Consider the following 27,572-nt stretch of genomic DNA (forward strand, 5'->3'; position numbering starts at 1 on the left):
CACACACACACACACATATATATATATATATATATATATATATATATATATATATATATACATATATATATATATACACACACTCACACACACATATTAGTGGTGTCAAACGATTAATTGCAATTAATCGCATCCAAAATAAAAGTTTGTTTTCATTGTACTGTGTATATATATATATACACACACACACACGCATGAATATATTTAAAAAAAACATATTTATATATATATATATATATATATATATATATATATATATATATAAATATAATATTATAATATAATATAATATAATATAATATAATATAATATAATAATTATAATATAATATTATACATGCAAATATTTCTTAAATATATACACGTATGTGTGTGTATTTATATATACATAATAATTATACACAGTACACACATATTATGTAAACAAACTTTTATTTTGGATGCGATTAATCACAATTAATCATTTGACACCACTAATATACTGTGTGTGAGTGTGTATACACACACACACACACACACACACACACACACACACACATACATACATATATATATATATATATATATATATATATATATATATATATATATATATATATACACACACACACACACACACACACACACACACACACAGTACAGAAACCAGGCAATGCCCACCGCACATATGATTTCCATAAAAATTTTAACGGCTTTGTGCTAATTACATCACTGAATTTATTTAACATAATTGTATGTACGTATATACAGTACATTTTGTGTATGTATATATTTCCGAACATTTTTTGTGCATACGGAACTTGATAAATCATCTATAGAAATATTTTGTAAACTGTCGTAACTTTTGCAAGCATTCACGTTTAGGATCATTCTATGCACGTCTTTATAAATGAGGCCCCAGGTTATTTCGTTCTTGCGTTTGTACGATCCGAGGAGCAAATGCAAACATCCTGTACAATGAACAATGCAGGAAAGAGCTAATGAATCTTGGGATGGTACTAAAAAAGTTCCTTTCTTAAATCCTAGGGTTGGAGTTCGGTCGAGCCCTTGAACTACACGGTAGTTTCGTTTCTCCAGGGTCCCGTGCGTATATTCCCCGTGCTGTCGGAGGGGTAGAGCGCGCTTCCCTTGAGAATGCCGTTCTGATTGGGCAGCGATTGTCTGCGAGCATGCAACTCGATGTGGGTGTGATGGAGATCGTCCTCCGCCGTCTTCCCGCACCCGCACAGAAAGGTCTCGCCCGTGTCCGGCGGATTCAGAAGCTCGTCCTTGGCGCAGCACACGTGGTGGTGGCAAAGCGCGAGCGCTTCGTGGTGGCAAACGTGGTGCGCTTCGTGAGCGAGGTGGCAGATGTGGCTGTGCGGGCTGTTGGTGCGCGAGCTGTGCGCGCTCGCGCCGTCAGCACCGGAGGGAATCCGAAAGGCCAGTTCCCTTTCCCGATGCCGTCTCGCTTTAGTCCTGACGGGCTTCAAGCAGCGGTGCAGATGCACGGCAGGTCTGTATCCTTCGGGGTCGGCGTGGAGCAGCACACGCGGGGTGGTTTCGTCCTCCAGAAGCTGCTGCGTGTGCAGGGCGGCGCAGCACGGCGAAACCGGCGTCAGGCAGGTCACGTGATTCTGGCACGCACAGTGCGAGTGGCTCAGAATCGATTTCCCCGGACAAAGCGCATCCGAATGGCAGTGGCTGTGCGTGTCGCCATTGACGTTGACTTTGGGCCGGCCGTGTGCGTGACAAGCCTTATTATTCGGGCGTCGTCCGGGACAGCACGCGCACCAGCAGTGCCACACGTCGTCGCGTTTTGCACAGTGGTGAATGAGTACGAACAACCCGAGCGTGACGGAAAACGCCCCGTAAAGGCAGCTGAAGATCATATCCAGAAAGTGACCCTGCGTTACCGCCAGAGCGCCGAACGTCCACGTGGTGACAAACAAAAACAGCGTGAAGGCAGCGGTCCGCAGCTGAGCCTTGAACGAGTGCTCGTTAGCCAGCATAGAGGGGTTGATCAGACCCGGGCAGCCGCCGTGGCACTGGCCGCCGTCAGTCCCCGGCTCGCCCTGGTGGACGTCAGCCAGCCTCTGCTGCTCCTCGCTCATGGCCTTCAGCTCGTACTTCCTCTCGGGGTGTTTGCGCAGCTGGATGAAGGTGCACAGGAAGTAGATGCAGGTCACCAGGACGATGAAGGCCACGGGCCCATAGAACGCACCTAGACTGGGCTCCCACGCCATCCAACAGCTGCAAAGACAATGAAGGACAATTCAATGGACAATATTCGCAGTATTCATTATAAATGATTTATCTGTGAACATCATTATTGTTTTAAAGGGGTCATGAATTGAGAAATCAACATGAGCTTTTGATATATAACAGGTCATTGTACTATAAGAATATCCTGTAAGTTTCAGAACTGAAAACTTCCTTGTTAGTCCAATAAAAGCTTTTATTGACACCAGACCCAGTGAATGACTGATCCTGGAATGTGTCTATAAATAGGTGAAACTCCGCCTCCACAGAAGAAATCAATGCCTACTTCATCATTACATCATTAGCCCCGCCCACTGGTGTGTTAGTGAGATGAGGAGGAGAGAAGAGCGACACAGGACTAAAATAACATTACCTTTCAAAGGATCCTAATGCAGGAATATGGTTATTATTTTCAACAATGTGAATGTCTCAGTTGAGCTTTATTTATTTGTATTCGGTACATTTCACTGTGGATTCTTTGGTAAATCAATCACATTTTGGCTCAGGCTTTGCAAACAGACTTTTACGATGTGGACTCGACAGTAATGCAACAACATGTCAGTAACTGTGTTCATTCTAATGCCTGATCTGATATTAATGATTCATGTACAGTCAGATGATCTTTGTCTGTGTGTCAGTAAATCAAACCAGTGACTAAACGCTCAACTTCACGTTATTTCTCTTAGTAGGATGAAAATGATCTGTTATTTAAACTGTGATTAAATTATACATAGAAAGTGATCAAAGCACGCTCCCTTTACAATCACTGGAGCTGTCAATCAAACAGCGTGAGTTTATTAGTGACTGAGTTCTGGAATCGCACCAAAACTCCCGTTTTAGTCAACAAATCTCTTAGTTACATCGTGTTTGCACTATTAGTGAAGATGAAAGCATTCGCTAAGTGTGCAGAAATTGAGTTGCAATGACGAGATCACTGCTTTCATGAGCTCAACAACATGTCTGTGATCGACTACAACGTTCATCACTGCAACCTTTCATGCCCTAGAGCAGGGGTCGGCAACCCAAAATGTTCAAAGAGCCATATTGGACCAAAAAAAACAAAAAACAAATCTGTCTGGAGCCGCAAAAAAATTAAAAGCCTTATATAACCCTTATATGAAGGCAACACAGGCTGTAAGTGTATATTAGCTATATTAGCCTACTATCAAAATGAGTAGGCTACAAATACATAATGAGGTATTCTCGAGGTATATATTTAAAAACTACAGAAAAAAGCAAATGGATTGGTGCAATTCACAGAAACAGCTGGACTCCAGGGAGAGAAACATGGATTTGCAGTTATCATTTTGTATCAAATTGTTGGATTTTGAGGTAAAATCATTCCATATATATTGTATTGTTATATATTATGTTGACAAATCATCAATTAAAATTTTTCCATCTTATATTCTGCATAATTGTGTTTTAAAATAAACACTGACAAAAACTATACTATAAAACTATATATATTTTAGGGCTGGGCATTATGACAATATATATAACATTGATATAAGTGATTACGCGGATTTAAACCTACCTATATTGTAGTTATATAAAATATTCACAGGCAGATTTGCTTTATGTATTTCCCCGGCGTCGAAATCAGGCACATATAAATGTCAGGAAACACGACTCCTGGCTGTATGTCAATATCCATGGATTAGGTTTATTTGACAAGTTGTAAGAAACACTTTCGAGTCCAACCTTTAGTGTAATCGTTTGTTTTACTCGCGTTTTCTCAGTTTCCCTTATTAAATCCAGTCACGCAGCAGGTTCTTTTGCCACTCAGTCCAGCTGAGAGAGCGCGCTTTCGGCGGGAAAGTGACGTCAATGCATACCCTCGCGCCACGCTGAAACGTGTGTCGCAGGCTATGACGCAAATCTTCGTTGACAGAAATGTTGAAATTTAATATTATACACATTTTTACAGCATTGGAAAACGTTAAGAATGTGTCATGTTTGTCCTCCTACAGAAACCATATGAAAACAAAAAATATTTTTCCATTTTCATACATTTTTGAAAAAGCTCCAGGGAGCCACTAGAGGAGTGCTAAAGAGCCGCGGGTTGCCGACCTCCGCCCTAGAGTAATAGGGGCAACCTGTCACTCACATGAAATCCACCAATAGCAAACCACAACCATCCAATCAATTCCCCACAGACAAAATCAAGCCCCGCCCTACATTTGTTCTTGTTCCAGAAGCCGTTTCACTCAGATATACTATCTAACTGATGAACTCCATATTTAGTATGGAGTATGTTACTCTGAGCGACTCAAGTATATGACAGAGTGTCACTCAAACTTGTAAAAGAACATATAAGATTGATTTAGTTGCTACTTACACCGGCGTCTGCTCTCCACTGCCGTAGTTCTCGATGTTGATGGCTGCTGTGATGCCACATATGATGAAGGGAACTCCTCCACTGATTAAATAAAACCTGCAGACACAAAACACACAAACAAATGATCATATTCACTCGTTCTTGATGTGGCTTCACAATGTTGAAGCTAAAAATACAGCATCTGATTTCAACAGTGAAGAGAGTGTTTTATGAGTGATATATTTGAACTGTCAGGACTGTTTGAGGGAAGCATTAAACACAAAGGAAAATCAGGATAAGAGTGATGTGGGAACCCAAAACCAACCTAGAGGAAAGGCAAAATGAGAAACAGACAAGAAAACGTGCACAATATACACTCCAGAAAGACAAACTCGACACAAGTATACAGACGTGAATGTACTGTGGTGATATTAAACTCCACGACTCAAGGGGGTGCTAGAGTTTCCTTCAAATGTCTACAGTGTTAACATGTTTATAGTGTTAACTAACTTTAACTTGCTCTGCAGATTTCTCTTCAAACTGTGCATCCTCCATGATGTTAGTTTTTCATTAAGATGTTTTAGTAAAAATATCTGCATCTGCTTTTGATGCATCAGCGTTATCATTAACTAAAACTATAAAAATAACAAAGCTGACATACTAGTATAAAATATGAAATTAGATGAAAATGAAACTGAACGAAAATTAGAAGTTCAAGTACTACAATACTAACTGAAATTAAACAAAAACTGAAATAAAAATGACTATTTAGAAATATTAAAAAATACTAATGAAAAATGACAAAATCACATTATTAAAAATTAAACTGAAATGAAACTTGAAATATAAAAGCAAAAGCTAATTTAAAATATTAATGAACTATAATAATAATAATAATAACAATATTAATAATTACTAAAATAACACTGATGTATGCATTTAAATGAATGTAATTAAATACTGTAGTTACATTTTTAGAAATATATATAAAAAAGGAAAAATCACATAATAAAATTACTAAAAATTAAACAAATGAAACCTGAAATATAAAAGCAAAAGCTAATTTGAAATATTAATAAACTAAAATAATAATAATTACTAAAATAACACTGATACGTTTAAATTAACGTAATTAAATGTCATAGTTAAATATTTAGAAATATTAAATAAATAAGGAAAAAGGACAAAATCACATACAAAATTACTAAAAATTAAACTGAAATGAAACCTGAAATATAAAAGCAAAAGGTAATTTGAAATATTAATAAGCTAAAATAATAATAATTGCTAAAATAACACTGAAGCATTTAAATGAACATAATTAAATATCATAGTTAAATATTTAGAAATGTTTTTTTTTTTTTAAACTAAGGAAAAATGATAAAATCACATAACAAAATTACTAAAAAATTAAACAAATGAAACCTGAAATATAAAAGAAAAAGTTAATTTAAAATATATTAATAAACTAAAATAATAATAATTACTAAAATAACACTGATGCGTTTAAATTAACGTAATTAAATGTCATAGTTAAATATTTAGAAATATTAAATAAATAAGGAAAAAGGACAAAATCACATACAAAATTACTAAAAATTAAACTGAAATGAAACCTGAAATATAAAAGCAAAAGCTAATTTGAAATATTAATAAGCGAAAATAATAATAATTGCTAAAATAACACTGATGCGTTTAAATGAACATAATTAAATATCATAGTTAAATATTTAGAATTTTTTTTTTTTTTTTTTTTTTAAACTAAGGAAAAATGATAAAATCACATAACAAAATTACTAAAAAATTAAACAAATGAAACCTGAAATATAAAAGAAAAAGTTAATTTAAAATATATGAATAAACTAAAATAATAATAATTACTAAAATAACACTGATATGTTTAAATTAACGTAATTAAATGTCATAGTTAAATATTTAGAAATATTAAATAAATAAGGAAAAAGGACAAAATCACATACAAAATTACTAAAAATTAAACTGAAATGAAACCTGAAATATAAAAGCAAAAGCTAATTTGAAATATTAATAAGCGAAAATAATAATAATTGCTAAAATAACACTGATGCGTTTAAATGAACATAAATTAAATATCATAGTTAAATATTTAGAATTTTTTTATTTTTTATTTTTTTTTAAACTAAGGAAAAATGATAAAATCATATAACAAAATTACTAAAAATTAAACTCAAATAAAACCTGAAATATAAAAGCAAAAGCTAATTTGAAATACTAATAAACTATAATAATAATAACTACGAAAATAACACAGATGCATATAAATGAACATATTTAAATATCGCTCTTCAATGTGTTTAAGGAAAAAGTGTGAAAAACAGGCATTTGATTTTTTTTATTCAGATTTTAACTATATTTTACTACTTTTCTTAAACATTTTAAATCTATCAGACTGCAGCGACTGTTTGGTTAAAATTTAAACTATTTAAGAGCAAATAAATGAATATATCAAACATCTTCAAAAGGTAAAAAAGAGAGGGAAGAGAGAGGGAGGGTGTGTTAAAGTGCTGTCACATCCTGATAGAGGTGCTTCTTTCATGGGACCGTATGTCTCCTAATGTAGCCATCATTCTGCACACACACACACACACACACACACACACACACACACACACACACACACACACACACACACAGTTTCATGACCTCTTCTCCTCTTTTTACCGTTTTCAGACTTAATCTTCTCGCCCTGCTGTTTACCGCCCACATTCACTGAGCTACAAAATGGCAGACTGAAGACGCTGAAGTTCAAGCACAACAATCATCAGTTATAAATGGACCTCCTTCAGCCGCGACACGAACACAACAAAACATTACAGAGCAGAACACATGACATTTAACATGGGTGTTTCAAAGCACAACCTCCACGAGACTCCAGGATTACTTCATCTAAACAATAATAAGGGTTAACATTGTCGTAAAGTTTCATTTAGTAATGTCGCTTCAAACCTGCATGACTTTCTTTCTTGATTTTCATGTGAAGGTATTCGGCTCGTGGTGCTCTGACTGTCATGTCAGCTTTATTTCTATAGCGCTTTATACAATACAGATTGTTTCAGATTTGATTCTTCACAGTCAGTTCAGTGTTGATTCAGTTCGGTTCAATAACTGTGTGAATGAGGACAGACTCTCCCATGATGCCTCTCTTCATGCACAGCTTCAGAATCACATCCTCATGAATCACAACTGAAGACATTGAGAAATGGAGGAAGACTATGACCTGGTGGAAGGTCGCTTTGATAGGACGCCGGCACTGATGTGATTCAGCGCGTGTGTGGGGGAAATTGATTTCTCTCCATCGGCTCCTGTGACAGACGGCATTAAAGTCAATCACATGAGATCGGCCCGGCAAGCAATGATACACCAGCGTCAGCACATTATCTGCTTTAAAAACGCCACACACACACACACACACACACATTCCCCAAAGGGACTGAACTATACACGTGCTCCTCGCAGAATAACATACAAGCAAATGACTGTAATTTCAGGCTGTGATTCAGGGTTGTTTTGACATCTCAATAGCATCCCAGTGCGTCTCTTCGGGGTTCGGCCGAGATTAAAACAGCCACCCTCTGTGTGCAGACATGCGGGTGTCGTCCAAACACGCTGCATAATTCATGAAATTATCCAACATTTTCAGCAAAAGCTGTTTGCCCTGTGATACAGTATGAAGCCGTTTATTAAACTAAAATCACCAAATCCTTGGAATCATCAAAGAAGACTTGTGCTTTTGAAAGAAGTCTCTTCTGCTCACCTGCTTTTTTAAAATAAAAAAAATACAGTAAAAATGTGAAATATTATTAGAATTTAAAATAGCTGTTTTCTATGTGAATATATAGTAAACTGTAATTTATTCCTGTGATCAAAGCTGAATTTTCAGCATCATTACTCCAGTCTTCAGTGTCACATGATCCTTCAGAAATCATTCTAATATGATGATTTGCTGCTCAAGAAACATTTATTATAATTATCAATGTTGAAAACAGTTGCGCTGCTTCAGATTTTCGTGGAAACTGCAATACAGTACCATTCAAAAGTTTGGGGTAAATAAGATTTTTTTAAAGGAAATTAATACTTTTATTCATCAAGGATGCATTAAACTGATCAAAAGTGACATTAAAGACATTTACAATGTTATAAAAGATTCTATTTCGAATGCTGTTCTACTGAACTTTCTATTAATCAAAGAATAGATAATCATAAATGTTTCTTGAGCAGCAAATCATCATATTAGAATGATTTCTGAAGGATCATGTGACACTGAAGACTGGAGTAATGATGCTGAAAATTCAGCTTTGATCACAGGAATAAATGACAGTTTAACATATATTCACATAGAAAACAGCTGTTTTAAATTCTAATAATATTTCACAATTTTTACTGTATTTTTGATCAAATAGATGCATCTATCTATCTATCTATCTATCTATCTATCTATCTATCTATCTATCTATCTATCTATCTATCTATCTATCTATCTAGATACCATTGAACAGTTTGGAGTCGGTAAGATTTTTAAATGTTTTTTGAAGAAGTCTCTTCTCCTCACCAAGGCTGCATTTTTTGACAAAAAAATACAGTAAAAAAACGCAAAAATTTTGAAATATTATTACAATATAAAATAGCTGTTTTTTATGTGAAAATATGTTAAAATGTAATTTATTCCTGTGATCAAATCTGAATTTTCAGCATCATTACTCCAGTCTTCAGTGTCACATGATCCTTCAGAAATCATTCTAATATTAAGAATTAATATAAGCGTAAATAATTCTTCATTGGGCTCCTAATGTACGCGATGTGTGGGTGGAAATGTTGCATTACAGGCAAAAAGTCACTTGATTATGATCACAACTAGTCCACAAGTGGCATGGATGGGTCAAACTATTCCATACAGAACAAACAACTCATGCAGTCGGATATCAGCACTTCCGGTCATGCTGAATCAAAGCGATCATTGCGCTGCGACCTCTCTCTCAGCTGAACCGCTGCGTCTGCGACCTTCATCACACCTGCAGTGTTTACAGAGGATCTGCTGACTAATGGGCTGAAAACATGCTGACAATTAACCATAATAGCAGAACAACAGTCATAACAAACAATGCTATAATGCTTTTTACTGTATTATTGTATTAACTTTTTAAAGTATTTTAAGCAAGACACTTCAGACAAAACCATTGTTTTCTCATGCACCGGTCAGTTTTGGTCTATTTTGCTTCCATAACTTCTTTCAGACTAGTGGAAAGAAAACATGCAAAATACATATTTAAGTGTTTATTTTATTGAACAGTTACAATACATTTTTTTTTTTTTTTAAAGCCGGTGAGTTTGTGTCAGAAATCTCCACTTCAGCAGCTTTATGCACTCCAAACTTTATTCATATCTATATTCTGAATGTTTGTTCATATATAATTTGCCTGATTTATAGAACATTTTATTCCTAAAAACATGGTGAAAATGCATGTTTTTTTCTGGTTGTTTTTGAAAGTATTTTCTGATTTCTGGAGTGATAAAAATGGATATCCAAAACTGGCTTTATCAAGTGTTCAGATTTCAGTTTTGGAAATGTATGCAAATTAGTGCATATTTAATTAGTGAATGCATGATTTGCATATTTAAATATAACATTTCAGAAAACTTGTAAATATACTTTTTTTTTTTGCATTTCTTAATGTAATTATTTAACTGATTATTGTTTACCCTATTTACTTGGGGTGTCTAGCCTTAAATCAAACCTGACATGACTTGGACGTAATTAATAGCATGTTAGTGTAAAAGGTAAGTGATGTTCTATAAGCCTTTAAGCACAGAAAACATGTTCAAATGAGGCTGCAACATGAACTTACGCTCGACTAAAAGAGAAACTGCTTCTGAGAGAGAGAGAGAGAGAGAGAGAGAGAGAGAGAGAGAAGATGTGAGAGTGTAAAATAGATGTGCTGATCCAACCAACAATCAAGAAATAAAATGAACAGCAGGAGGTTTGAAGCATGAGAGAATTATTCTGAAGACAGATAAACGAAAAAACAATCGCTCCGCTTGCAGTCGTACAGCAGAATCACTCTGGAAAGAAACAAGTTTCAATCAAACTCGTGGAAGTGCACATCACAGACGAGGAAAAACATTACTGAGCTATTGATCCATTTCATGGATACTTTCAGAATAGCACACTATTCTTATACTATTATCTGCTGTACACTGTAGCCATAGCACACACATATGAATGCTTGCAATTACATTTAAAGAAACATTAGACTACATGTATACTGTGCAGTACACTAGTATTGAACCATTTTCATGTTCTCTGTTAATTAAGAACCAAATTAATTGTAGAAAAGAGGCAGAACTGAAGTGTAAACTGAGCATCGTGCTGAAGTGCTCCACGTCAGAGAGCTGAAGATTGTTCTGTCAGTCTGGTTTACAGCGTCTGACTCACGTCTTACAGGCCAGACCGTTTCTGAACGCTTGCCGCGGAGAGAACACTATGTGACCTACTTTCAACACAATAAAACCCAAACATTCCACTCAGAAGTACTAAAAATCCCAGATTAAAAACTGTGAAGCACCAGTCATCAGAGAACAAGCAGAAAAGCTGTGTTATATATATATATATATATATATATATATATATATATATATATATATATATATATATATATATATATATACGCACAATACATTCCTCTAAATTGTTATTAAATGTACAAAATTGTGTGTTAAACAACCAAAAACAGAACTCAACAATTAACAAACTATAAAACAAAGTAGTCCTACCTATAGACAGACATACCGCGGAATAAATGGTAACTACCAAACTGACCAGCCCAAGGGTGAAGATAAATTCATCACACACTGATTCAGACACACGCTGCTCTGCGATCTGACTCTTATTCTCTCTACGGGTGGTTAATTCACATGTTGAATTTCCCCTGAACACAAATTGATTGGGCTTATTAGCCTGACACTGACAGAAGGTTAACATGAAGGTTACAATCAACATCCCGACGCTGCATCTGTCTGTCTCGTGTTTACTGACTGGATCTTCACTGTAAGAGGTTCATCTTGACGGACCATTTGCTCTTCAGACTAATGTCAAGCACCAAGTGGCTAATTTGTTCAAATTAACTCTGCAAGTGTCATAACCCGAGAACAACACGACATCTCAATGAAACCTGGAGACGAGCATATGTGCGTTTGCAATGGTTCGTACCTCAGCATGGGTGATCTGGCGGGGTGAGGAGGCGTGTGGTCTCCGTCCTGTGCTTGCTGTGGTTTTTTGGTCACCTGTCTGTAGATGTTTCGTGCCGTTACGCCCAACCAGAGCATAGTGGACAGAGAAGAGTAATGCAACACGATCCCGACCTGAAACACACACAGACACACACACAGCTGAGTGCTTGAGGCGCAAAACAGTTCCAGATAAAACAAAATTAGATGTTTTTTTGATCATGCTATTTTTAGCAGCATATTAAGTACCATGTTAATACCATGGTACATGAATATGGTAAAACAAAAAATACTTTTATTTGGAAAGGATGCATTAAATTGATCAAAAGTGACTTAAAATGTTGCAAAAGATTTTTGCTTCAAATAAATGCTGTTCTTTTACATTTTCTATCCATCAAAGAATCCTGAAAAAAATCAAATGAATCACTGTTTCCACAAAAATATGACTGTTTTCAACATTGATAATAATCAGAAATGTTTCTTGAGCAGCAAATATTAGCAGCATATTAGAATGATTTCTGAAGGATCATGTGACACTGAAGACTGGAGTAATGATGCTGAAAATTCAGCTTTGATCACAGAAATAAATTACATTTTAACATATATTCACATAGAAAACAGCTACTTTAAATTGTAATAATCTTTCACAATTTTTACTGTATTTTTGATCAAATAAATGCAGCTCTGCTGAGCAGAAGAGACTTATTTCTAAAACATAAAATAAATATGTTAAAAACAAAAATCTTACCCACCCCAAACTTATAACAGTAGATATATGAAACAATTTAGCAAAAGCAAATGAGACAAACATAATTGCCTCTTTAACAGCTTCGTTCAGTGATAATTTTGCCTTTGGTTGTCATCTATCAAATCAAACACATTAAACGCATCAGGTTGGATGACAGTAACATCAAATGTCATGTGTGTCTTATCACCATTAAACCTGATAATGAATCCCATAAAACAACTGAAATGATTAGTGACTGATCTTAATAATCTCAAGGTCAATTAATCAGCCAGGCTAGTCTATCTAAATAAAAATAAAAAAACTCTAATAGTATCTTAATGATACTACAATAACACCGCAACACACACACACAGATCAACGTTAAGCTGAACATGTAACTCTCTCTGTCGTCGCGTTATTTTGTTCATCTGTAATCTAAATGAAATGCTGCGCTGTCATAATAATGCGCTGCGAATAAAATAATCACATTTGCCCTGCGTTCTCGTCTCAGCGTTTGTCTGGGGAGCCGCGTGGGCTGTGAAAACAACATATATGTTCACAAACACTCGTGTGAAATTATCCAGAAGAGAAAGATAAAAGGCAAAACTCCAAAGATCCATATCATCAGGAGACAATGATTGACAACGGATTCCCATTACACAGATTACACTTTCCCATGTCATCCATCACGCAGCCAAGGCCAATCAAATCCAGCGTCTCTACAGGCGGCTCTCTGAGATGAAACACATGAAGATGAATAAATATAAATCTGAGAACGACCTTGAGCCGCGACACTGAACCCGACAGAAAATCCCTGACAAACCCGGAGCCATTCGTCCAGAGCTTAACAACGTGTTCCAACCAGTACAACGTGATCAACCGCATGTAAATCTGCAGTGACCTTGACAGGTGATGAGCAAGATGCTTGATCTTTATTTTCTTTCATTTCATTCCTGCTCCAAATAACTTTTCTGCTCACCAAGGCTGCATTTATTTGAAAATACAGTAAAAAATTTGAAATATTATTACAATTTAAAACAGCTGTTTTCTATGTGAATATATGTTAAAATGTAATTTATTCCTGTGATCAAAGCTGAATTTTCAGCATCATTACTCCAGTCTTCAGTGTCACATGATCCTTCAGAACTGTTTATTGAGCAGCAAATCAGCATATTAGAATGATTTCTGAAGGATCATGTGACACTGAAGACTGGAGTAATGATGCTGAAAATTCAGATTTGATCACAGGAATAAATTACTTACATGTATATATAAATACACACACATACCTGCATTTATTTAAGAAATATGTATACATATATATTTATATAAAGTTTTAATTACACATAAATATTTTATATAAGTACAGTCCAAAAGTTTGGAACCACTAAGATTTTTAATGTTTTTAAAAGAAGTTTCGTCTGCTCACCAAGGCTACATTTATTTAATTAAAAATACAGTAAAAAACAGTAATATTGTGAAATATTATTACAATTTAAAATAACTGTGTACTATTTAAATATATTTGACAAAGTAATTTATTCCTGTGATGCAAAGCTGAATTTTCAGCATCGTTACTCCAGTCTTCAGTGTCACATGATCCTTCAGAAATCATTGTAATATGCTGATTTGCTGCTCAATAAACATTTATGATTATTTTCAATGTTGAAAACGGTTGTGTACTTTTTTTTCAGGATTCCTTGATGAATAGAAAGAATTTTTATTTTTATTTTTTTGAAAAGAAATTAAAGAAATTAATACTTTTATTCAGCAAGGATGCATTAAATCAATCAAAAGTGGCAGTAAAGACATTTATAATGTTACAAAAGATTAGATTTCAGATAAACACTGTTCTTTTGAACTTTCTATTCATCAAATAATCCTGAAAAAAAATATTGTACACAAATATTTTGTACAATTGTACACATTAAATGTTTCTTGAGCAGCAGATCAGCATATTAGAATGATTTCTGAAGGATCATGTGACACTGAAGACTGGAGTAACGATGCTGAAAATTCAGCTTTGCATCACAGGAATAAATTACTTTGTGAAATATATTCAAATAGAAAACAGTTATTTTAAATTGTAATAATATTTCACAATATTACTGTTTTTTACTGTATTTTTAATTAAATAAATGTAGCCTTGGTGAGCAGACGAAACTTCTTTTAAAAACATTAAAAATCTTAGTGGTTCCAAACTTTTGGACTGTACTGTATATATATACATATATATATACATAATAAATATGCACAGTAAACACACATGTATAATGTACACACAAACTTTTATTTTGGATGCGATTAATCACAATTAATCATTTGACAGCTCTAATGCAAATCTACTATAGGCATGAAGTAAAAATCATAATTGGCTTATTATATCAGTCAGAATTGTAATATCAGTGCATCTCTAGTGAATTTAGCACTCTCAAAAGCATGCAAACGCTATATAAAGTTATTAAATTGTTAGTAAATTACTGAATATGATTTGATTATGAGTCAAGGTAGCAAACAGGATTCAAATTCACATTCAAGGAAGTAGAATTAAAAAGTAATGAAATTCATATAAGTGTAGTTTTCAATATTGCATTTAATTTTTGCCTTCTATGTCTGAATATGTTTAAAAAGCTCTTATATACTACAGCGGAGATTCATGTGAAGCCTGCAGGGTTCAGAGTCGAATCAAGACACACCAAGATATCACACTGACAAACCCACTGCACTTATATAAATGTACAGCGTCCCGCTGACCCCAACTTTAACATCATCTTTATCTTTAGTCCATAATGTGGGATGAAATGCAGTCGTGCTACACAATGACTGAAGCCCTTTAGCGCTGCACACGAGAATAGAGTCGCGTCACACGTCCACATCCATCTGAAGGGACAAAAGCGCCACTGAAAGCACCTGAAGGCACAACAGCGTCTAAAGTGCAAATATATGATGATCTAAATAGATGACTTCAAGTCCGTAGAGCATTTTCATTAAGGTCAGAGGCCGTATGCATGAGGCAACCAGAAACACGCTCCGTACACACCGCTAAACATGAATAATCGATTTTTAGGGGCGGCAATGTATTGAAAGAGACTATCTGAGAGGGGGAGATAAAGAGAGCGCAGATGAAAAGGCACGAGACTCACGGCCTGGCAGATGATGGGGTATTTGATTCGGTTGATGCCTCCGGCGAACACGGCGAACGTCAGGGCCGTGTGGAAGCAGAAGTTGAGAAGCATGTGCCATCCCTTCCGACTGATCCGGATTGTACTGGAAAAGCAGGATAAAACAGACACACACAACATATGGTCAACATGTGTAAACCGGATTAAATCCCTAAATGTGCCTCTGAGTACATAAGAGAGACGTACAGGTCATCATAACACACCACAACAGAGCAGAAATACTGCAGACACGTGACATCAGAGGAGGGTTATAAAGATATTACTGACAACAGAAGAGGTCTGAGTATACATTTTTACTTTTATTTGTCTTTTATATTATAGTATATATGCTTTTTTAAAAATAAAAATTATAAAATATATATTAGAAAATACAATATGTCATAAAATACAATAAATTAAAATATTTTAATGTTTTAAAAAATATTTTAGTACATATGTTTATATTTTTGTATTATAAATAAAATATATTATAAAATAAAAAGATAATATTAAAATATTAAATACATTTTTTTGTTTATGTTTTAGTATGTTTATTTTATTTTTTAAATTAAATATAAAATAAAATATAAACTGAAATTATATAATATAATTTATTTTATTTAAAAAAAAAAATATATATATATAATATATATATTAAAATATATCAAAATACAGTGAAACAGTGAAATAGTGTTTATTTTATTTTTAAAATAAAAATATAAAAAATGTAAAACTAAAAATACATCAAATATTTATTTATAAACATTTGTAAATAATATAATTTAATTTTTTTATAGAATTTTATTTGTATTGTGTGTGTGTGTATGTAAAATATATATATATATATATATATATATATATATATATATAATCAGGGCCGATTATATCCTGTCAATCAAAAGGGTGCGGAAAAACATGTTCATACTGCAACACATACATACTATGTGTGAAGAAAATCACTCTTGTTTTGAATTTTAACACATTAACAGCTTAAAAATAGTGACGTTAAAGCAGGCTCTTTTTGATCCTATGAATCACCCGCAGTTCAAGCCAGGGTTGCCAGGTCTGTGTTTTTTTCCTACATCAAATATTATTTGTAGCGCCTCCCATCCGATAATAGCAAAAAGCTTTGTGCTTTGTTACTTCTGATAAGAATAAATGTTTCAGTTTTCAAATTATGTCCATTTTATCATTAAATTCAAACAATAAATGGCGTTTTGACCCTCTTAAATGTGACATCAGATCGCTGTAATGCCTCAGTTCAGGAAGACTAGCAGATTGCAAGTCTTTTCTTCCTCTTCAATACAAGTTATACCTTGAAAAACATGCTTATAGAGAGAAGCTTATTTACTGTTAATTATATGTTTGTGTAAATTTGCCATGAAGACAACAAGTGCTTATGAAAACTACCTTTTGTGATACTAATACAAACATTTCAGTTTTTATTTGAGTGTAATTATTATATCTGAAAGTAAACAGCAGCTGAATATAATACCTCTGTTGTTAGTTGTAGTATACGAAATGAGAGGGTTCCCTGTATAGTTTGCAACATTATTTGGGAGAGTTTTTTTCCTTAAGAAAAACAAAACTATAATATATATATATATATATATAAAAATATTTTTTGTGTATACAGTGGATGTCAACATGAGCACAACATCTCGATCCAAACTATCAAATTTTACAACCTGAAATCACTTGCTCTCCTTTTTATTTCCTCTCAGAGTGAGTAGATCCAGACGGCCAGTTTCTTAATAGCTTAGCTTAAATTAAAAGTCATTACAAAAATCACATGAACCCACTGCCCATGACGCCTTAAACCACAGTCTTTGTAAGTTCTGGAACAGATTTCCTCTCTGAGAGCCCATAAATCATGCACTCTGCTTGGCTGAATGAGCAGGTGAGGCGTCTCTCTGGGTCAGGAGCTTTAACCTGGCATCACTCCATACAGCCCTACCAGTGTGTGTGTGTGTGTTTGTGTGTGTGTGTTTGAGAGAGTGAGTGAGAAAGAGAGACTCAAGCATGTCTCACAGCCTGCAGGAAAAAACGATCTGATGGACTTTAAATAGGTCTCACAGCATTTCCATTTACACTCTTGATAAAGTTGGCAGGATCAGCAGCCAAATACAATCATGCTGTGATGGATACGCCTGTCAGACTCACAACTGTGACATCAACACTGAAGTGGCACTTCCTTTTATAGACTGACTAGCTGACTTATTTCATTGACCATATATTTAACTTATCATATATTTAATATACACTATGGTTTAAAAAGTTTGGAGTCAGTACGATTTTGTAATGTTTTTGAAAGAAGACTCTTTTGCTCATCAAGGCTGCATTTATTTGATCAAAAATACAGTACAAATTGTGAAATATTATTAGAATTTAAAATAGCTGTTTTCTATGTGAATATATGTTAAAATGTAATTTATTTCTGTGATCAAAGCTGAATTTTCAGCATCATTACTTCAGTCTTCAGTGTCACATGATCCTTTAGAAATCATTCTAATATGCTATTAATTTTAATTTCTTAAAAAAAAAAGGTACTCTCCCCAAACTTTTAAACACTGGTGTTTAATAATTTAATATTTCAAAGACAAAAAAGGTCCTTTTTACACAGGATCAGACTGATTCAAGTACATGCAGAAACTGAGGGCTGAATTCACTAAACAAAAACACCATTTTTACATTCTTCATTTCAGCTCAAATACACTTAAACATCTTATTCACAAGCAATCCAGTCTAACACAGTCAAGTAGACTTCATAGTGCGTTCTGGATGTCTGTGGTGAACTTCAGGCCATAACATCAAGATTAAATCTCTTAAAGAGACACATTAGCCCCAGATGTTTACTAGAGAACTCAATAAAGATTCATTTGCGGATAGCCGAAGATAAGATGACACGAAGTTCAGACGATTCTGTGGCTGGAGTGTGATTTCCCCAAAGCCCTGATGATGGACTGATTTCATCTCAAGTGTCTGGCTTGTAAATGAAGGAATCTAAGTCTACAGCTCACAAACACAGACGAGATACGCCTGACTCACAGCCGAACAGTCAGAAGAAAAACAAACAGCAAACTGAGATGAAAGCTGCGGAGCAGAAGTGTGACAGTATGTGAAATCTGACAGACGGAGCGTTTAAAGCCGTCCACTTCTGACTCATGAGTGTCTTCATGATGGAAGATCAATAAAGCTGAACTATTGAAGTGTAAGTCACAGCTGCAACCTTCACCAGCACATCTACAACAAACTGAAAGAGGACCTATTATGCCCTTTTTCAAAGTCTGAATTTTGTTCTGGGCTCTACTACAATAGGTTTTCATGTAAAAAAAAACAAAACAATTTTTTCCCCTTTTTTTCCCCCTCTCTTCCCAGTCTGTCAGTAACACTCTTTTTAGTTCCTGTTTCTATGAAGCCCCTCCTTCTGAAAAGCACAATGTGCTCTGATTGGTCGGCTGGAACAGTGTGTTGTGATTGATTAAGCGCTTTGAGCGTGTTTGGGAAATGTCCCGCCTCTTACTATAACCGCCAGTTTCAACACACTACTAACTAACTCAACCAGGCCCCGCCCCTTTATTCTAAATATGAATTATTTAAATGAGGAATATTGTGACGTGTTCATTCCCGGAAGAAAACTCAAGACTACAATGGAGGCGTTTCAGGGAGTTCAGAAACAGTGACACTGATATAGAGAATAACTCCTGCTGGAGGGACTTTGGAAACATTTTTCATGCTCAAACAGCAACATTACACACTAAAGACAGATGAAGATGGAAAAAAGCCACTTCGTGAAGTGATCTCTTCTTCTTTAGTTACAGCACCAAATAAACATGAATGAACATCAGGAGGAATGTTGAAAGATACAATACGACTTACTGAAATGAATCACGTCTCATGTAATCGATCAATCACTGTTTCAACTGTAGAAGGACGTCAATAAATCAGCTTGAAAACAATACCACGCAACGTCACATTTATCTCAGAAAAGCCATTCAATGACCATAAATCAAGCTAGTAAAAAATAAATATACAGTACAGTCCAAAAGTTTGGAACCACTAAGATTTTTAATGTTTTTAAAAGAAGTTTCGTCTGCTCACCAAGGCTACATTTATTTAATTAAAAATACAGTAAAAATATTGTGAAATATTATTACAATTTAAAATAACTGTGTACTATTTAAATATATTTGACAAAGTAATTTATTCCTGTGATGCAAAGCTGAATTTTCAGCATCATTACTCCAGTCTTCAGTGTCACATGATCCTTCAGAAATCATTCTAATATGCTGATCTGCTGCTCAATAAACATTTATGATTATGTTCAATGTTGAAAACAGTTGTGTACTTTTTTTTTCAGGATTCCTTGATGAATAGAAAGTTCAAAAGAACAGCATTTATCTGAAATACAAAGCTTCTGTAGCATTATACACTACCGTTCAAAAGTTTGGGGTCAGTAAGAATTTGTATTTTTATTTTTTTGAAAAGAAATTAAAGAAATGAATACTTTTATTCAGCAAGGATGCATTAAATCAATCAAAAGTGGCAGTAAAGACATTTATAATGTTACAAAAGATTAGATTTCAGATAAACACTGTTCTTTTGAACTTTCTATTCATCAAATAATCCTGAAAAAAAATATTGTACACAAATATTTTGTACAATTGTACACATTAAATGTTTCTTGAGCAGCAGATCAGCATATTAGAATGATTTCTGAAGGATCATGTGACACTGAAGACTGGAGTAACGATGCTGAAAATTCAGCTTTGCATCACAGGAATAAATTACTTTGTGAAATATATTCAAATAGAAAACAGTTATTTTAAATTGTAATAATATTTCACAATATTACTGTTTTTTACTGTATTTTTAATTAAATAAATGTAGCCTTGGTGAGCAGACGAAACTTCTCTTAAAAACATTAAAAATCTTAGTGGTTCCAAACTTTTGGACTGTACTGTATAAATGAAAAAAGCAACGTAAACAGTCATGACTAGAGGTGGGACAAAATATCGATATGGCGATATATCGTCGTCCTATTCTGTGTGATACGAGAATCGTATCGCTGCACCAAATATCGATATTTTAATAATAATAAAAAAAGCGCTATAAATAGATTTCTCTGCTCAAAGCGTTACTCCTTCAAGGCGCCGCTCAACACATGAATGAGGGAAACGTGAACATTCCCTCATTACGTACATACGTTAACTAGCCTAAGAGAAAGAGGTTATTATATCTTGACGCACTTTTATACCACTGATGTGACTAACTAGACATCTTTGACGTTCTTCACCGAGCGCTTAGATATACACGGGAGTGTTTGGAAGCATATATTAGGGATCCGCTGATAGATGCCTGCTTTCGAACGCCTGTGTATATCTGTGTAAGCGCTCGGTGAAGAACGTCAAAGGGTCTGTTTGCACCTGGTCACTTCATGCATTTTCTCTGATCGGATAGCTATCCGATCGTGAAAAGACCAGGTCTAAATGCCCTCCGAAACGCATTTGAGATGGATTTAAATCCGATCGCTCAAACCACTTCAGGAGATGGTCTGGGACACATTCCAGTCAAAACAGTCTATGCATCAGTCTAAATGCATCTGGTTGTTGAAACTACATATGTAAATTTTACTTCTCCCTAAAATACTAAAACTGAAACATGTGAGAGTCAGATATGACAGCGCTACTGCATCACGCATCACCGCAGATCTCTTCAGCAAGCTGATGCGCAAACTGCCTCATATGAAAGTGAAAGTAAGTCGCAGACGCGTAACACACAATTATCTTGATTAAAAGTAATGAGATCCGTTATCCTGCACTTAACCTTTTCACGTTCATTTTGTTTTCATATTAAGACCGATATCGTGATGTATCATTATAGGATTGTCTAGCGATATATCGATTATCGCAGAATCGCTGACTCGCGATATTATCGTTGTCGTGAGCCATTTATTGTGATCATATCTGGAAGAGTTTAGTTTGTGCTGTTCATGTCGAGAAGACGCTGTTTTCTGCTGCCAAAGCAAATCCACTTTGATGAGATTGATTCGGTAAAACCGTCGCCATAGTTACTGTTCGTTTCACTGTGCATCAAGTGCCGAGGAAGAGCTGAAATTCAGATATGCTAATGAGCGTTTGGGTTTCTGACGAATCACAACAGACTGGGCCATCTGACCAATCAGAGCAGAGCAGGCTCTCAGAAAGGCGGGGTTTAGAGAGACTGAATCCTTAATTGAACTGTTGCAGACACTGTGAGAAAAGAGCTGATGCTTCAATAGATATTATGAGAAAATAATATCTAAAATAATAAAAATTTTTCGATATTGAATGCATGTAATCCTATTATAGGAGAACTTAGGAACAAAATTAGGAACCTTAAAAATATCATAATAGGAGCAATTAAATGCCCTACCTGTGGTGCACTATGTAGGTGATGATGGAGGCAAACAGACAGAGGAGCATGACAGCCGTGCAGGCGTAAACCACCGGGTGCAGGAACTCTCCCGGGTATGGAGGGAACGACAGCACCTTCTTCAGATCCTGAGAGACAGACAGACAGACAGACAGAAAGAGAGAGAGAGAATCAGTTTCCGGCAGGAGCATCAGATACACAGATGCTGCGTTACCATGACAACACAGACTCATGACTCAGAAAAGTGAGCACTTTCCACACAATCAGTGTCTTATTCCTTGTTTAAAGCCTTAAAGGAATAAATATCAAATAGTTTTCATAATAAGATTTAAGTGAAAGTAAAATGAACATGGATACATTTAACATCCTGTCAATGCATGATCTTTCCCATTTAAAAGAAGAGAAAATTCCATAATTGTAACATCCAGGAAATTACATCATTTCATACACTATGTATATGTATATACATATACATCTGTATGTATACAGATAAAGCTGGTTATACTTATATATACAACTTTATAGAGCTGGGTGATTATATAGTTTACAGTTACATTTAGCAGTTATAAACAATCAAGCAGTTTAGATTTGCTATATATTATATATCACTTTATGTGAGCGTACCGTATGTATGCTGAAAAGGTTAGATATTTAGTAGTTGTAGGTTGGAGTTATTCATTCGTTATGTGGTGATATTGAGAAATATATATTTATATAGGGTTAAATGTTTTTAGGATTTATTTGTATACCTATACATAGCACATAGTATATAGAAATAATGCCCCAAATTTTGGTTTCAAAAATAGCAAACTTTCCATAAAATAATGACTAAACAGGCCTATTTGTGGAACGTGCCAGTGAGTGTGTAAAGATGCTGTGACCTGTTTACTAGACAATAACCATCACAACCACACCAGAGGTCACATACAAACGCATAAAGACTCTGCTGAAGCAGTAATACAGTAATAGTGCGTGTGTGTGTGTGTGGGTGTTTTAAAGGACTCAAGGGCCGGCAGCGGTACAAGGCTTTTCACAGACTGCAGCATTTAATTGTGTCCTCCTTGACCCCGAGTTTAGTGAAGGAGCAGATACAGAAAGAGAGGAAGTCAGATGAATGACAGACAGCGAGAAAGCGCGACACATGTGAAGGTTATAACAAAGTCCCTTTAAGACAAGTCATTTCACTCGGCGGCCATCTTTGAAACGCCTCTCGGGCATCCTGGGCATCATGCAAACATCAAATTCTCCAAAACCGTTTGCCAACCTTACGATTAAATTTCATATTTGAAATCACCAATGAAATCTAACAACAATCGGCTCATGAATTTTTCTAAACGCTCGAATCATGACGAAAAAAAAAAAAAACGATTTTTCAGGCTGGATCAAGCTAATGCGCATGCGCAGACCTAAATGCGCGTCTCTTCGGAGATCTGACTGTTTCTATAGAAACCGGTGATTCTAACGGCCGCTGAAGTGACGCGATGACTTTACCAGTCGGCGATTGGCTCTTATTTAGAAGGCGGGACTTGTTCCGTCATATTGTGCGTTACACTTTCTCCCATTCAAAACAATACGAGTGACACGTCTTGTGTTATTCTATAGTCTTTGGTTATAAGCACTCGTGCACAAGGACAAACTGAGACACGACCAATAAAAGATGCAGGAAGAAACAATGAGTCCGAAGAAAAGGTCAGGGTACTTGACTGCCTACTAGTGTTGTAATCAAGACCACCTAATCTGAGACCAAGCCCAGACCAGCAATCCTTAAAGGGGTCATGAATTGAGAAATCAACTTGTGCTTTTGATATATAAGAGGTCATCGTACTATAAGAATATCCTGGAAGTTTCAGAACTGAAAACTTCCTTGTTAGTCCAATAAAAGTTTTTATTGACACCAGGCCCAATGAACAACTGATCCTGGAATGTGCCTATCTATAGGTGAAACTCCGCCTCCACAGAAGAAATCAACGCCTACTTCATCATTGCAACGTTAGCCCCGCCCACTGGTGTGTTAGTGAGATGAGGAGGAGAGAAGAGCGACACAGGACTAAAATAACATTACCTTTCAAAGGATCCTAATGCAGGAATATGGTTATTATTTTCAACAATGTGAATGTCTCAATTAAGCTTTATTTTATTTATTGTGGATTCTTTGGTGAATCAATCTCATTTTGGCTCACATCCAACATGTCAGTAACTCTGTTCATTCTAATGCCTGATCTGATATTAATGATTCATGTACAGTCAGATGATCTTTGTCTATGTGTCAGTAAATCAAACCAGTGACTAAACACTCAACTTCACATTGTTTCTCTTAGTAGCAGGGCTGCACTACTTATTGCACGATTGAACTTTAACATTGAACTTAAAAGCGATTATCGCTTAAACACGATAATTGGTGCAATTATGAAATCGCAAAGGCTGCGATCTTTTTTTTATGCACAGCTTGTCAACAAACTATGGCTCCAAATGCTAATCCATCTGAACGCACTGCAAGTCGCTTATAATGTACATTTGTTATCTACTTCTACTGCAGGGCATATTTGTTTCTGTGCAGGAGCGCCCTCTGGCTTTCAGATGGAGAAGCATTTACTATTGATCACAGAGCCGTACAGCTCTGACAAGCTGCGCATAAAATAATCACAGCCTTTGGCAAATCGCGTGTGGTTTAATCGCAATATATCGCGCACCCCTACTTAGTAGGATGAAAATAATCTGTTATTTAAATGGTGATTAAATTATATATTGAAAGAGATCAAAGAACGCTCCCTTTACAATCCCTGGAGCTGTCAATCAAACAGTACGAGTTATTCAGTGACTGAGCTCTGGACTCTTGACTCACATTTTATTCAACGAATCTCTTAGTTGCATCACGTTTGCACTGTTAGTTGCTCACGCGAGACTAAAACACTAACTCGATATATTCACATCAGCTTCATCATTAACTATATCACACCACTCAGGCGGCCTTTTGGGTTTATTTCCAGCAATATTAAGATTAAAGAAGGGTATACCATTTCAATCTTTATTTTAAAGTGAATCATTTTCCAATATTTCATCAAAGGACATTCATTGATGTCTGTGCTGAGACCTGAATATCTTCTGACCTTTGACCTGCACCCGTCTGGATCTGGAATCAACCAGCAATGGCAAAAGTAAAAAAAAATTCAGGAGAGAAAGAGACGATGTACGCATTGCTTATTAAGGCTGAGTGCGAGAAATACACGAGTACTAAGACTTGTAAATATTCATCTCCATAAACTAGGCGAGGGATTAATACACACACACACAAATCATCTGGCTGGCGGTCTGAACATTCACAGGCTTGATCCTCTTATGAAACAGGCTGCTATGAAAACTTAGAAAAAGCATCTAAACTAAAACTGAGATCAGACCAGCACAAGAAAACGACACGGCAGCACTGATAACACATCAATACTGAGATTATTAACCTCATCAGATCAAATGAGGAACTTAATATCAAAGACAACAGACCTTCATTACAAGTAATTTTGATCAGTACTGTGAATATTATATAAATTAATGTTATTATTCTAAATGAATCATGTAACGTTTGTTGTTTGCATAATGCATTGCAAAAAAATAAAATAAATAAAATAAAAAATTGTAATAAAATGACTAAAATCTTATTCTCTGGAGGACACTGATCTGATATAAAGATAGTAAGTTCAACTGGTGTGTGGTTTAATACAGATAACTGATAAATGAAACATTTCCAGTAAACATTCAATCTGTTTCTATCAGGACAGACATGGAAATCATGATGTTCTGCTGTTAAAACAGGACAAATGATTGAATAATTACACACTACAATCTGGCACTGCCTCAAATATATAATTTGTGCATAAAAACATTAAAAATACCCTGAATTTTTACTCATTCACAATTGAAAGTGAGATTATCTTTTAATAATGGAAACCTGACATAAAATAATACTAAAAAAACTTTTTGTTGAGTATCATATTTGATACATCAGGCTTTTATGGCTCATAAATGACACAGTGAGAATATGGAGGAAAAAACAGATGAGTTTTATTCAGAGACAAACTGAGCAAAAATATGCAATTTAGTGCAGATGCTGATATTTATATGATGAAATTCTGATGCTTGTAATGTACATCAATGAAATCTTTAACAGCACAAAATGCATATAAATGTCAATATCTGCCAATAATGTTTTAGTAAGATGATATTTAAATGCTTAGTTTTATTGATCAAAGCTCTGTAGTTTTAAAACATATAATGCAATACAATGATGATTGAGAGATAAACAAATAAACCTTCCTCAAAAGCCTGATGATCATATTTGATACTCATGATTTTTCTAATAAATGACGTCTGGATAATCAAGTAAACCGAAGATGCTTTAGCCCAGTTGAAATATTACTAACAATATCAAAGTTATTCTGAAGTTTACTTGATAAAAATCAGTGCAGATTTCACAGCAGAAAGACACGAGCTGAAGGAGGACGTTTGTACAATTACACTAAAAGATTTTTACTAGATAAAACAGTCTAAACTATCAATCAGACGACAGAATGGATGTAGAATGTGCCCAACAGTTCTTCAGCAAAGTTTGATCATTTAGAGGCCTTAGAAATATGAGTATCAAATATGATACAGTAGGCGTATTCATATAGCAGAAAATGGCACAACTGATCTCACAACATCCCAAGGGCTGCAATTCATTTAACAACAGTTCAGAAAGTTCAACTATCTACATAGGAAGATATGACTGTAAAACGACCAGGATAACTAGAGGATTACACAGCACATCTGACCTGAAATAACCCACTGCATGTTCACTGACATATTTATATCACACATGAAGGATATTGAGGAGATCTGAATTGTCAGCAGGTCAGAAGTCGGCTGTATATATCCCAGCAATGCTGGAAATAGCAGGATTTACAAGAACATGTTCCCTCTGCAATTTTACTAGTACCATCATTAAAACACTACAGGGGTGTGACAATCAGGGTTGGGGGTAACGCATTACAAGTAACACGAGTTACGTAATCAGATTACTTTTGTCAAGTAACTAGTAAATTAACAGGGCCGTTTACACGACACCATTTTCAACTAAAAATGGAAAACTTTTTATGTGTTTTGGCCATTCATTTACACAACAACTGCATTTTAGGGGCCTAAAAAATGCAAACTTTTGAAAACGGGATTCAGTGTGCAAGTTTTTGAAAACTATACTGTTATTGTATACAGGTGCTGGTCATATAATTAGAATATCGTGAAAAAGTTCATTTTTTTATTGTAAATTATTTAAAAAAATGAAACTTTCATTTATACTAGATTCCCTACATGTAAAGTAAAACATTTCAATTTTTTTTTTTTTTTTTTTTTATTTGTTGATTAGAGCATACAGCAAATGAAAGTCCAAAATCCAGTATCTCAAAATATTAGAATATTTACAT

General features: G+C 35.0%; 1 protein-coding gene across 1 annotated transcript in view; it reads right to left on the reverse strand.

The window, feature by feature from the left end:
* Positions 1–609: 609 nt before the first annotated feature.
* LOC125276501 (adhesion G protein-coupled receptor A3) overlaps positions 610–27,572 on the reverse strand; it is a 160,000-nt gene continuing 133,037 nt past the window's right edge. Inside the window, exons 15-19 of the mRNA XM_048204028.1 lie at positions 22,123–22,250; positions 15,691–15,814; positions 11,804–11,955; positions 4,582–4,677; positions 610–2,231 (exon numbers count right to left, since the gene is read on the reverse strand). Of these exons, the coding sequence (XP_048059985.1) occupies positions 1,052–2,231; positions 4,582–4,677; positions 11,804–11,955; positions 15,691–15,814; positions 22,123–22,250 (1,680 nt within the window). The 3' untranslated portion in view covers positions 610–1,051. The remainder of the gene's footprint in view (positions 2,232–4,581; positions 4,678–11,803; positions 11,956–15,690; positions 15,815–22,122; positions 22,251–27,572) is intronic.

Source organism: Megalobrama amblycephala, linkage group LG10 (genome assembly GCF_018812025.1).
Source record: "Megalobrama amblycephala isolate DHTTF-2021 linkage group LG10, ASM1881202v1, whole genome shotgun sequence".
Lineage (NCBI taxonomy): Eukaryota > Metazoa > Chordata > Actinopteri > Cypriniformes > Xenocyprididae > Megalobrama > Megalobrama amblycephala.